Consider the following 14,223-nt stretch of genomic DNA (forward strand, 5'->3'; position numbering starts at 1 on the left):
CATCTTCATTGTCATCAAGAGCAGAAAGAACTACACTTACACACTTGGATTCAGTGCTTCTGTAATGAAACGAGCCGCTAACGAGTAATAATCTATTCCAGCATACAGTTGATTGAAAAATCTTGGATGACCTGAAAATACAGATGAAAAGCAAGCAATGACAAGATATACATGAAAAGAGAATATATAACAGGCCCTCTCAGCTGAACACTGATCACTGCAAACGATGATTCACACCATCATTCTCTCAGTATTTTCTGGACTTGCTGTCCTTTTCTTAGGTTAGACAATCCTTTGAAAATAAATTTAATAATCACTTTCAGATCCCCAAACAAGGTTTGAGAGATGTAAGTAGTGCACTGAATGAACGTGGGTTGTTCACAAGTTTTATAAACAAAAAAAAAAAATAAAAAAGAAGAGGAATTGACAACTGAGTAAACACAGTGGCTTTTAACAGTGGTCTTGAGAGGCCAGGATGGATGCTCAGCCAAATTTTGCTAAGCAGTAGAATACAGGAACACGCCAGTCCCAGGTAGCTGTGCCTGTGCTCCCACCAAAGTCTCTGTATTGATGGAGAGAGGCAGCATAAGAGCTTGGAAAAACTTGCTGCAGACTTAAAATGACAAGTTCAGAGAATTTGTTTACCTGCCTTGAAACTCTGAGATATAACTAATTATGAGAAAAGTCTATACTATTGCTGATTATAAAAACAAGTCAGTTCAGCAATGGGATCAACATCTAAATTTTAATCCACAGCACAGTGCTTTTACATGCAAAACCAGGTAAACTATACAGCTCCATTTATATTATATCTGGGGCTTCCACAAACGTTTATACTTAGATTAGGGACTATTTGCACAGCACATTTTTATATACAATATCCTTTCTAAGGTGACATAGTGTAACAAATTTAAATCTGAAGGCAATTTACAAAAGAAGGTAAACAGAACACCTTCCAGTAACTCAGTAATTATACCTGCATATTATTAGTTCAATCCCCCTGTATATCAGTATTGCAACTTTTCTATGGTTTTCCAAGGCACACGTTCACTCTCAACATTATTTTACGGTTTTACTTCGTAGCAATAGTGACTGTAGCAGGGAACATGCCCTGGAAATGCACGACTAGCTATACCACTGTCCTCCTCACGTTCCAAAACACAGCCTAAGCTGTGCCACATCTGAAATCCTGAGCTACCGATCCACAGCACTATTTCCTGAACAGATGTTATTCATCCCTTTTTGCTAAGACTTAATTATACTACGCATGCTGCAGAAAAGCTAGCCATAGAGAAGTAATCCTGCAGAGATGTGGTGTACTGTCTCTGAAACACCGCAGGCTCTCTTCTCACAGCGCCTGGAACAGGAATTACTGCCTATCAGCAAATTAACACCCTATAAGAGTATTGCTCAACAAGAGGAATAGTAAATGTAGGGTAATCATCACTAAGAATGTATGAGGGCAATGATGGTGACTCCACTCACCACTCAGACAGCAGGAAGTCACACACGAAGGTCCTCCTCCTGCCTGTTTTGCCAGACTGATGTATCATACCCATCTAGGTGACTTTCACACGACTTCAAAACGTCAGAATCCACTGCTAATGCCAATGGCATTACAGGAATTAGTTTTCGATTAGTCTGCCATGATTACACATTTTAGTCAAACCTACAGTGACCAGCATTCAGTCAAACAACTGAAACACGGCCAAATGTTTGCATACTTGTATAGGCAGGCAGAAAACAAACATTCACATCCCCAGTTCCCTGAAAGGTGACAGAACTTCGTAAACATCACCCTGCCTTCCTAGGTTAGCATACAGAATACCCTCACGAGAAATCACATTCCTTACTGGTTTTGACGCTGTATTGTATAACATCCCGGCAGAGTTGCAAGAGTTTCTGATGAGATTCTCCGGTGTCCCTCATTTCCAGGTCAAGAATCTGCTTCAGTGTTTCAGGGGCTCGCCATTCACAAACCTAGTGATGGGGAGGGGAGGGGGGAAGAGACCAGCAGTGAACAGGTTAACCAAGAGGAAGAGGTTATAAAGGTACAAGGTAAGCACCACGTTCAGCACTGGTTTCACAAAACTGCCCATTGCAGTGCAGCATGCCACCAGAAAATCTCTCCGGCAAACTTGTCTCATGGAATCTTGGTTGTATTGTCTCTTAGGCATTGCTTGACCATAAAAATTAGAGTGGGGAATGCTGGAGGGCAGCAGAGCAAGAGGCCTGCAGGTCAAATTTTTTCAGATGCTGTTCTGCCAAGCGGCAGGAACAACCCGTGCATGCCCAAAGGCAAGCATGTTTTCTTTTCAGCCCCTCTCCCCATACAGCCCATAAGCAGAGGTTTTGCGAAACCCATAGCAATCTCAAAACACTGCCCTTTCACAGTGGTACCGCATGCACTGTTTCTCCTCCGATACTTCTTTTCTCCTCAGGGGCACTAGTAACTCCTCCAACACCAAACAAGAAAAACACTTCATCCATTTGTCGTCTCAAAGAAAGTGACCATTGTACTCTGAGATGAAAAAACTCATTGTTTTCTGGCAAATATGTATGCTAATTACATAATTGAAAGGTTTTATACTATGTTCTTTCTTAGTTTGGAAGGCTGCCTTTCTATTTCAGAGCCGGACGTGGACTAGAAGCAATTTCAAGGCTACTTAAAGTGCAATAAAATACAGCTTGGGAAAAAAAAAAATTGCTTTACTGTTCATTATCTCTGTTACAAATTCTCAACAACACTCTCTGGCTTTACCTTTTCTGTTACATCATCAGCTTTCTGGATGACTTCTTCCATTATAATCTTACAGGCCTCTTCCACAAACTTCTCTCCTGCCTTTGAGTCCATTATCGGACCATTTAGGATGACGCCATCCACCAAAACAGCATTCTTCTTCTTCTGGAGCATCTCCTGTTTGCTATTTCCAACTGTAAGATAAATAACTCACCATTACAGCAAGGCCTGGACAACTAAATTATAAACTAAAAAAATATTCTTTCATTGCTGAAGATTTAGTCAACTTAAGAAAAGAAATTCACATGGACTTTTCGCATGCGCATTCTTTGGTGAAAGAATCTTTGCAGACAAACAAAACCAACATATGTTACTTCAAACCTAGATTGTTATTATGTAGGTAATAATAGCCTACTCTATTGTATATACTGCTTTCTGTAGCATAAAAAAGCATGCAAGACACCTTCCAAACACAGAAGAAAATACTGCTCTGGCCTAGAACATGATACAACTGGATAAACAGAAATAAAGTGCAAGATAATAGGCATTTTTCTTAGCTGAAAATGTTTCCCTCCACATCATCCCTCCTGCTCCCCTTTTATCACGAAATAATTTCCAGCTTCATTTCTCATATCCTTATGCTGCTCCTTCCCACCAGCCAGTCCTATTGCTCTGAGTCTTCCACGTCCTTTGCAGAGTGTTTCACTGACCCACACTCCGCGAAGGCACTCCGTGTTTGAGATTGCCGTCAATATCACACACCTGTACTTCTCTCTTTCTGGCCTTATCCTATTAAGTTCCCTCAGTCATTAATTACAGTAATTTGCTGTGCAGATTATCTTGCTTGTTCACTTCAACCGTGATCTCTCTCTCTCCCTCACCCATCCACAAGACGTATTCTCCTGATGTGTTCCATGAACACACTGCTACTTCCTCCTTTACGTTACATCTGAAAGCACATCCAAGATGCTTATAAGACAGTGGCCAACAGTGGCAACCACGTATCCATTTCATGTATTGATTTCATACGGCAAGATCAGGACTCCAGTTTTAATCAACGTAAGGATAAAGACGAAAGTGAGACATTTAGAGATATCAAGGGAACCGGCATTTGAAACAGTATAGCGCTGAAAGGAGAAGCGGTAACTACCATGCCCAAATTATCTGGGTTACAGACAGCGCTTGTCCACTGATCTCACCCTAGAATTGCTAAGATCTATGAAGCCAGGCAGCATTGCCTTGGAGGGTCTTCTTTAGCTACAGTGAGGATGGTGGAAGGGTAAAGATGTACGGTGGAGAAAGTTTTATGGCCAAAGCAACTTTATTTTCTGCTTTACTTCTTGATCCAGTTATAAATTACAGAAGAAAGGCAGCTTTTTCACAGGTCTAAACAACTGAATTTCCAGAAGACTGCCAGACACTGAAGTCTGACACATTTGTTGTATTTATCATTATTAAAGTTCCTCATGCGCAGGAGGATATAGAAGTACAACAACGCTGCCTAGAAAGGTGGATGACTTCAAGGTCCATTGATTGAAAGAAACCCTGTCAATCCCATGAGCTTTTATTTACTGATGACTCTGAGAAGCTATTCAGTTCGCTTTCACCTATGAGAGATATGACAAACAAGATCTAATTCTAACATGAGGTGGAGCCTTAGGTTTCCCATATCACTAATGACAAAAATGAGACCTCCATGCTCTGCATTTCTGAAATTACTTCTATTTTTAATTAAAAAGGGGCAATATACTACATTTTCCTGAACAGAGAGGCCTTCAGCAGATTGTTATAGAAGAGGCATAAACGTTCTTGTGGGACACATACAGAACAAGCAGGTAAACAGTACTCCATCTTCAACAGGCAAAGAGGGAAATCTCAGACATGAGAAATGTTAATTCTCATCATGCTTCCCAACACATTACAGCAAAGGCACTGTACCAAAACTGTAGCTTTGAAAAAGTCTTAGAGGTTTCTCTCTGAAAACACAAACTAGTAGGTCAACTTTACAAGACTTAAAACACCAGGTATTAACAAGGAATTGGAAGGCACCAAGTTTTGGACAGACAGAACAGGGACTATTTTTGGATTAAGAGTTGTTTGATACATAAATAGCTGCCTTAACAAAAAAAAAAAATAATCTCAGCCTTGCTATCTCCTAGAAATGCTACTATTTCTATGTATGTCAAAGGTGTTTTGTTTTTATGAAAAAGCAGACAGGATCTGAAAAAACTTTATAGGAGATTAATATCTATCACAGGCCACAGATATTGATATTTCCTTTCATTACAGGAAGGAGATACAGCAGAGCAAGAGAATTCACTAACTCCTTGTTTTGCTCTGCTCCACCCCTCATGTCTCTGCTAGAACCAGAGCTGTGCAAAAGCTTTCTATTGGTAACTCCATCAGCCCTATTTCTGATACTTTTGCACAGAGATGCGATACTAGTATTTCCATGACTTTACAATGATCTCTTCCAGGGATTCTGTGAAAAGCAAAAACAGAACTTTACATTACTTTTTCTACCAGGTCTTTAGGGGTCTGGGTGATGTGTCTAACAACGGTTCCCTATTTGAAGCAGGTCTATTCCCCTCTACACATAGCTTTACAGTCTCCATAGGACACCTGTGGAGCCTGAGGAAGAAGACATCCGCTGGAAAATGGACGATTAGCCTAAACCTAGTCCCAACACATCTGTCTTGGGCCTCAGGAAGAGTCTATGAAACAGAGAGGCAAAGCAGGGGGTCAGAAGGAATGGATGGAGAAGAGCTCTCCCTTCAACAGCAATTTACCTGTGTAAGGCTCCGTCAAAGAGTTCAGGACTTAGCCCACAATGCATTTCATTAAATAATACAACTTGCAATTATTTACCACTTTCTCAGTAATTTTTTTTGTTAGCATTTCAATCTGAACTTGCTGACCTAAATTCTGCCCTGGAACATACCATTAGACTATTACTGGAAATTAATATGAACAACTGTTTCACATTCAGCAGCTAAATCAAGGCCCAAACATACACATTTTCTGAGGTAAAGATCTTCAGGTTTTGCAAGTCACTATTTAAGGATAGAGAAACAGACTCCTAAGCAGACTCAGAAAACAGACTTCCAGAAAGTATATCAAACGCAATTTCAGCCAAATGGCTCCAGGCTTGAAACAGCACTAAAACTTTACCAAATGGAAGTGCTTCAAACCAGAGAGGAAGGATTATTGACTGTTCGAGACATCTTCCTGCAAAAGAGAAGATTCGATCCTGCCCCAATTGAAGGTAATTGGGCATTTAGCCACTGGCTTCAGCAGCAGCAGAATCAAGCCTGTAATTCTCACATTTCATCCTGAATGAAGTATTCTATTGCAGAAGCCTAAGGATTTCCAAGCAGCATTTCATTTTTATGATCAATATTATTTTCCCAGCAGAAAACATAAATTAATTGGAGCTGAAATTATGTACAGAAAAATAAACATTTTTCAGATGTTTCTATATCTTTATGTAAGCACTACCAAGTATTTTAAAAGCTGCATCTGTGTTTCCATAAACACAGAGAAACTTTCACTGCTAAATTCTTGCACGAGAAAAAGAAACTGGAGCCTTGTACTTGGCATGTTCTGACAACATTTGGGAGAGTAGAATAGAACGCCCAGAAAGATTTACTGCTCACAAGGAAAAGGCAGAAACAGAAGGGGGTGGCTGTGAAAGAGTAGCTTGTGCTTGAATGCCAGAGCCAAATCCTGTTCAGTTTACACTGTACTAGCACCACTATTTAATTGAAAGCAAAAGGCTGGCTTTGACCAAAGGCTGATTTCTGCTTTGTAACAAATGCAGTAATAACCGGCAGCACTAATAAGAAACAAATTTTAAGTTGCTCATCCTGTATGATCTAGTCATTGCTCTTCTTCCAGAAGACCTCAGTATTTTCTTTCAGTGTGTCCAGCAAAAGAAAACAAGAAAACTTCAGCGTCAAGACTCCACAGCACCATGTTTAATGGATTACTGTGAGACCATATCATGTATCAAAGCGTTAACATACACAACCCGTCCTGTACTATGCAGCTATTTGAGTCCCTTGGCATACATAATTTTTAAAGACACTTTTGTTTCTTTAATCACTGCCTTCTGTATGTTTACAACCGAAGTAAAGCCACTCCGGTTTTAAGGCAAAATACATTGTTTCTTAGTAAACTGATTTTCCCAGGCCTGTTGCCAAGTAAAGGAGATGCAGGCTTCTTAGAATCCAGCAGACGAGTTGATTTGGTATCCTGGAAAGCCACCCATATGAATAAAAGCAGACACGCGTACAGCAGGGCTCATACAATTGCCCCCATGCTACATGTTCTGGAGGTTTATGGACAAGGACAGGGAACAAGTTGGGTCCTTCCCTTCAGAAGGTCTGCAACAGCCCCCCCCACCCCGCACACGGGAATCCTCCGACTGTGAAAATACAAAAGTGACCTTTATAGAGCAGGACACGAGGAAAACAAAAGTGCTTGTGTCCAGGCTCAAAGGCCCCTGAATAGGCTCTTTGAGCACACTGCTAGCACTGAACAGCAACAGCCCAACAAACGGGTCCTATTCTCCATCCCACACCTGAATTTCCCATTTGAAAGGAAAGGCTGGGAGGAGAAAGAGAAATCTGGAGAAGAGCCCCAGCGATGACAGGAAATACAAGGTCCATGCTAGGAGAGAGGTTCTGCTTTCAGAAATGTTTCCACAGTCCAGAGGGGGCACCTTTGTTAGTTAGTTGAATGCTCATGACATGTCGTGCCCATTCACTGTGTGCCAAGCGCTTCCTATAAACAGCACTAGGCAGGATATGCCAAAATAAATAAATAAATAAATAAATAAATAAAAGCAGCATACAAAAGTTAAGAAACAAGAATCCAAAATTTTTATGCATACAAACCTCAGGAACTGATGTTAATATTTAATAACAACTTCTCACTGCCCTAACCAAGTAACTGCAGGAATGATTCATGCTGTAACATTTCCAATTAGGAAGAAAGACTGTGGAGAATTGGAATTCACCTTGATGCGAAACTGAGAAACGGCAGATGCCAACTATGAAATGGAAATCCCAACTCCCTGACCCCAATGAGATTCTCTCAGCTCACATGCTCTAATTTTTAACATCTGCCAACAGCGTAGGAAGCTTTTGTTTTAATTAGAAGGTGCACGTTGATAATGAACATTTAATGAATGTTCCTTTTTCTAGGGGAAAGTGAATATATTTGCAACATCCAAGTCAATCACAGGCACCGTGCACGGGATAGCAAAGTTAACAACTTCAGGAGGCTGGGTTCAGACAGAAGTGATGCATATGTGTGTGACCCACATAGAATATAAAGAATCCCTGAGAGTTCTCTGCTTCCCACTGGAAAAAAATTGAAGTGAAAATACAATTGGGGTTTTTTTCCCAAATGGAAGTCCTGCAACTTGATTTAAAAGACTCCATGACAGCCTATAATTTCCTGCAAGAACTATATTTTTAGTCATAATATAAAAACAATTTTTAACTCCAGTCTTTCAAAAATCAACTAAAAAAGCAGTAATTTACTAAAACTAAGTTTTCTGGGATTCAATGCAAGCTAAAATGTAAAAACAGAAGAAAAATTTAAATTTCATTTTAGGAAGTTTTACCTCTACATTCAAGTTACTGTTAAAAGAACTTTTTTCTTCTTGCTTTTTCTTAACATCATAAACACTTCCCATATTTTCTGTTTCCTACAAAGGATTTCCAATTACTGATCACTAACTTAAGTCTGCAAGGTTGCTCTGAGATGTGCCCTTATTTACTAACACAGGGAAGCTAATGCACAGTAAACTGGGATGTAACTTTACAGCCCTCTAGGGCCTCTGAACTAGTTCTTACATGGACATCCATAATTTATTAGCATATTACGTATAGCAAAATAGTTCAATCCAGTCTCAAAGCAGAGCAAGCTGCCTTGCACAGACTATTATAATGTTGCTCATCAGATCAGCAGAGACTGGTCGCACAGATGAGGGAGCCGGCAGGGCTCTGGACCCATCATCACTTCAGATCCTGCCTACCTTGATTTTCCTATGCGGTTTTGGGAAACCATTCCTGAGCTGCAGGAGGCCAAGCTGCCGGGTGACAACACACCACGGTAAGGCCCAGCAGAAGACACTGGAAGTCCTTTTGAAGGGCAGCAGCCTGGATGATGCCTGGTAGAAGCACAGATCGGACCATGCTATCCGTGCTAAGGCTCACCAATGAGACCGTGTGATCCCTGCCCCAGCAAGGCAGCTGAAAGAGGCACAGAGGCCCCACACCACCTGCAGTCTGACTGCACCCCTGATCCCAGTCTTCCATTTTTCCCCTGTGAAAGACAGACAATGGATAATTTATTTGGAGGTTTTTTCTGACCATGCCAAAACTTTTAATCAGTCATTTGAGATCAGCATCAGCACTGCAACAAAATACCAGGTACATACAGCATTTGTTGCTTGCTCTTTCCCCTTCAGGCAGGTGTAACAGCTTTTTAACATGATATATTGGCCCCAAAGGGGGTTCAGTAATCCCTGAACAATAGAGTAGGCCTGCTTGAGAAAAATGAGTTTAAGAAGCTCAATGAGATGTAAGCTCTCTTGCAGTGTAACTAGCAGAGGGACACCAAGCCGCTTATGAGACAACCTTTCTTGTTGAAACCCTGACATTTGCCAATGGACAAGATCATATTTATGAGGCTTTTCAGCTTACATAAGGTGAGACATGGCAAAGGGCAGGGACGTCCAAGCTTTAGAGCCAAAAGCTTTTCCAAATTATCTAGACTTAACCAGCTACTTTGTAGAGTTATTGCTACTTCACTAACAGAAGACCTTGATTACTAAGAATCACTTTCCTCATCATATTTATGGCACTGAAAACATCTCGTCCAGTGACTTTTTCTTTAAAGACACCTCTATTTGCCAACACTTGACAAGCTTTTCATTAAAAAAAATAAAATCAAGATCGCAGATACTCAAGAAACAGTAATAGAGATGGACATACATACATTTGAACCAAGTCAAAGTCACCTTTTATTACCCTTAGACTAGCCCTGACGATAATCATCAACAGAAACAACCTCCACTGACATGCCACAAAACAACAGCCTTTTAAGTTTATTATTCCCTCATTGCACACATAAAGCCTATTAATGTTAAAATAAGTTAACTTGCATGCACAGACGGGAGGATAAAAAAGGGAGGGAAATGGCCCCAATTTAACCATGTCCTGCTGAGCATCCTTGAGCTATCAATGCTTTACAAACAACTACCTCCAACAACCTCTACAGTTTGCAACACAAGACAAAGCAAAAAAGACCATAAGATATTCAACTTTTGATTTTTGCAAAGCCTGAAGAGGTAGTTTCGTAAATAATTGGGATGAGCATTAGGACTGACTACCCCAAATCTGACTGTGGGGAGGGAGAGGGGGGAAGTCAGAGAAATACAAAGACATGTATTCAACGCATCCATTTTTTCTGTCTTGAACGTGTAATAAATGCTTATGGAATACAAATGGTCTTTAAAGAAGCAGGCTGCTTAAAATAATCAAGGGCAGGGAAATTAAGGCACATGATGTCTAAACTGTTTAATAGGCAATAATAGCTGAATCAGTATGCAACAAGATCTCGAAATGCATTAAAAAGTGACAATTCTTAGTTGTATAAGTGACAGCTTAAAAGATGCCTTAATCAAGAACGAAAAGTTATTTACTGAACTTCTCAAATGCCAAATTAAGCTTCTTCACTAAACGTTCATTAACTGCCAAGAAAATTCTTATTAATTTTAAAGCACAATGAATGCACTCACACAGAATGGCTTTACTTGATGCAAACTTCATTTCTTGCAAACCTATGTTTCCCTTCCTCTGATGAAGTGATATTACCAAATATCCTTGTATCTTTTTTATCAGATAGATTTATGACACAGGAGAGATCCTATCCCTCTGCTCTGACCAAAATACTAACCCAAGTATCACATTACCAGAGTCTTAAAGTCACCCTAACTTCCAGTATGGTTTACCATGCTTCACATTACACCTGTTCGAGATGGCAACACAGCAACATCTTACATTAAATGTTTGCTGACTCATCCCCCTCCCCATTCTGCTGGCAGACACAAACCACATAACACCCCAAATATACCATATACACACTCAGCTGCCAGCCAGAAGTTAAAAAAGCAGCATATTGCATAAATGCTGGCTGCTTCCTTCCTCTTGTGGTTTCCAGCTACAGGTCTGTTTGTTGTACTTGATGAGCTAGTAACTTGCTTGAGACTCTGCTTAATAGACTCAGCCTTTAAGCCTCACAAGGGAACATCTCACCTTTTTTTTTTCCCCCCCCTCCTAATACAGATTTCTCCAGGCTTTCTCTATGCCAAAACAACTTCAGAAAGCTACCCTGATGCCAAATGACTGAAGAATATATGTAGTCAAGACCCATTTCTGCAGCTAGGAGTAGGAATCTACAACTTGGTCCCCACTCACACATGGAATTTTGCTATCTTTTGTGTTAGCGAAGGCATAGCCTAAAGCATCCTCTTACCCATCCCTGCATAGTCAGTAAGGCTGCCCTCGTGGACAGTGGTGATAATGCCTGAGAGAAATTAGGCCCAATTAGCAACAGGCAAGAGGAACCTCACAAGCGCTCACTTTCAGATACATTAGGGGTGTTAAAAAACAATGTCAGGTGTGCTCGAAAGTGCTCCCACTGCATTCACAGCCAGAGCAGCCACTGCAAGGATAACTCTATGCACTGGGAAACACATCCAAATCTCCACGGCAACTGTGTCCACTTTGCCAGCTGCTCCAGTTGTGCAAAGCAAACACAACACTACTGCTGCAACAGGCAAGCGCCCTTCAGTCTTCGTCTCCCAGATATTTTCCCATACAACCTTCACAAGATCCAGCTAAGAGCATTTAAAATCAGTACTGAAAGGAGAAAGGCTGCACATACCAGCCCAGAAAGATCTGATCTTAAGTGTGGATGCACGCTTGCTAGAAAAAAAAAAAAAAAAAAAAAGAGTTTTCAGGTGGCAGCACTCAAGAACCCGAGCCTCATTTCTCTAACGGCTCTGAATAATGAGCAAAATCTTTCCCCAGATCCCAAATCACCTAAATCTACAAATGATCAGAGTACAATCAACGTGCCCAGCAGAGGCTACAGTGCAGCCGAACTTCCTCCACCATCCCTCTGATGTGAAGTCCATTCACCAGACAGAAAACACCGCAAATCACCAAAGGTAAAGGGGAGAAGAAGGGACAGGGAAACTAAAGAATTTCTGATGAGAAGGAAGTAGGCAGAAGTTACAGATGCTACTCATGAGGAAGGCAGAGGTACTGAAAAACCTGCAGCAACAAGTGTGGAGGTCGTATTATCACTAGACTCATTCTGTCTTACCAGCACAAGCCAATAGTTTTGGAAGGAAGTTAGACTTTTGGTAGCATACTTTGAACAATATTTTAACAAGAACACTGAAGGGAACACCAGGATCTCGGTCTTAGTGACTAATAGAAGCTTATCTTTGGTGTTGTCTTGGCAGAGGATATTAAGACAAGCTGCATCTGAAAGGAATCACTTTTGCAGCTGCTGCCACTCATCCAGTGCTGCTTCCACTACTCGTACAGTACAGCCTTAAGCTACTGTGCACCCTGGAACACATCTACTGCAAACTAGAGCTGTCACGTAACTTTACAAGGCTCATTCAATTTACAGCAAACTAAGAAAAAAATAAATCATTGTCCGTAAACATTAAGTTTCTGGAGTTCTTATATTCTCACAATTTCAAGGATACGGGTTTTTTTTTGGAAATTTTCCACCGATCAAGTGCTAATGACTTAAGTCACCCATGAAAGTGAGACACTGAACTTCTGGGAGACAAGTTAGGAGATTTTTCTCAACCTAGGAGTAAAACCTTCTTTTAAGTATTTCATCCATGCTTAGGGTAAAACTAAAAGAAACATACTAGATCCTCAAGCCTTTTTGACTGTTTTCATAAAAGGTTCCCAATGTGGGATAAGTGGAGAAACTCTTATTGACCTTGTGGGACAGAGGACTGCCACCTGCAAACGCTTTTACTATTTTCTGACTTAGCAACCAGTTTCCACTCGGAAGACAAAGGAATTCCTCATTTCTTAACCTTGCAAATAATGGCATACCTAAAGCCTAGGCATACAACAATTTAGTCTCGTCTCCTTTTCAAAGCTTCTATAGAAGTCTCCTTATTGTATTAGCCACCTGACTTCCATGTTCCCAACTTTCATAAACATACGGTCCGCTTTTATTTTTTCATTACATAATGATGCAAGGCCTTCCTGTTAATGCAGGTAAACAAGTTAACTTGATAATACACTTACAAAACAGGATTAACTTCTCCCTTCCTCAGACCTTTTTCTCCAAAGCAAACCATCACACTGCCATGCCTATTTTATTCTGGTGCCTGGAAAAAAAAAAAAAAGAAAAAAAAGAAAAAAAAAAGAAAAATAAATAAAGGCACCACGCTAACAATCATTTATTTCAACAAAAATACTACACTGGAATGCTTTTATAATACTTGTTACAAACGCTATACCTTATTAAACCCTTCTGGCTGTGTTACTGCCACACTTTGACAAAAGGGCATTATAGATAGATATTAGATAGGTATTTCTACAGGCCTCTCTGCTCATCTCCACACCTTACCGGGGAAGTTTCGAGCCGGCGGGAGCCCTTCGCTAAGGCAGCCCTTGCCCCTCCCGCACCTCGGCCGCGAACCGACCCTCTGCCCCGATGTCCCCTGCCTCCCCGCTGGTAGCCACGGCGAGCAGGCTCCGGGAGCCGCCGCCAGCCGGCTGTGGAAGCGGTTCAAAGCCCCCAGCGGGGCAGAGACTGAGGCGCTCCCCTCCCCCGAGCCCCTCCGCCCGGCCGAGCGCGGCGGGAGGGAGAAGGCGGCTATGGCCCCGTTTACCCTCCATCTCGCCTCCGCGGTGGGAGCCGGCTGCGGCCCGGGGGCACCTCCCCGTCCCGGCCTGACCCTGGGCCGCTCCCGCGTCCAGCCGTCCTGTGCCGAGCCCGCCTCCCGGCCCCCTATTAATACCCTCGGCGACGCTGGCCCGCCGCCAGCCGCCTCCTCCGGCGGGAAAGGGAGGGAGGGAAGGAGGGAGAGAGGCGGGTAACGCGGCACGACCGGGGCTCGCCGGAGACCGGGGGGGGGGGGATCGGGGGGAGCCGCCCGCAGGGTTTCCCTGCCCGGCTGCGGGGAGAAGCTGCGACACATAAGGAAGGTGGTTTTTAATGCCCGGGAACTGCCCTTACTCCCCAAGTCGGGGGTTTCGTCGCTGCCCCCGGCTTGTGGGAGGGTTTGTTTCGGTGCCTTAAAAGCCTCCCCTGGGGGCTGCTGCTGGGCAAAAGCCCAGCTGGCGACCGCTGGCCCCTAAGGGCTATTTTAAGGCTTCCGAGTGAGTTGTGGCTGACCTCCCTATTCCACTTTATTCCAGGAC

General features: G+C 42.2%; 1 protein-coding gene across 2 annotated transcripts in view; it reads right to left on the minus strand.

Moving 5' to 3' along the window:
* Positions 1-13,811, minus strand: part of GADL1 (glutamate decarboxylase like 1) — an 84,928-nt gene extending 71,117 nt beyond the window's left edge. Inside the window, exons 1-5 of one of the 2 annotated variants that reach the window (XM_063325241.1) lie at positions 13,692-13,811; positions 13,102-13,184; positions 2,762-2,934; positions 1,854-1,980; positions 41-131 (exon numbers count right to left, since the gene is read on the minus strand). In XM_063325241.1, the coding sequence (XP_063181311.1) occupies positions 41-131; positions 1,854-1,980; positions 2,762-2,914 (371 nt within the window). In that variant the 5' untranslated portion in view covers positions 2,915-2,934; positions 13,102-13,184; positions 13,692-13,811. The remainder of the gene's footprint in view (positions 1-40; positions 132-1,853; positions 1,981-2,761; positions 2,935-13,101; positions 13,185-13,691) is intronic. The other variant, XM_063325240.1, reaches the window with a different exon arrangement.
* Between the last annotated feature and the right edge of the window lie 412 nt (positions 13,812-14,223).

This window comes from Chroicocephalus ridibundus, chromosome 2 (assembly GCF_963924245.1).
Source record: "Chroicocephalus ridibundus chromosome 2, bChrRid1.1, whole genome shotgun sequence".
Classification (NCBI taxonomy): domain Eukaryota; kingdom Metazoa; phylum Chordata; class Aves; order Charadriiformes; family Laridae; genus Chroicocephalus; species Chroicocephalus ridibundus.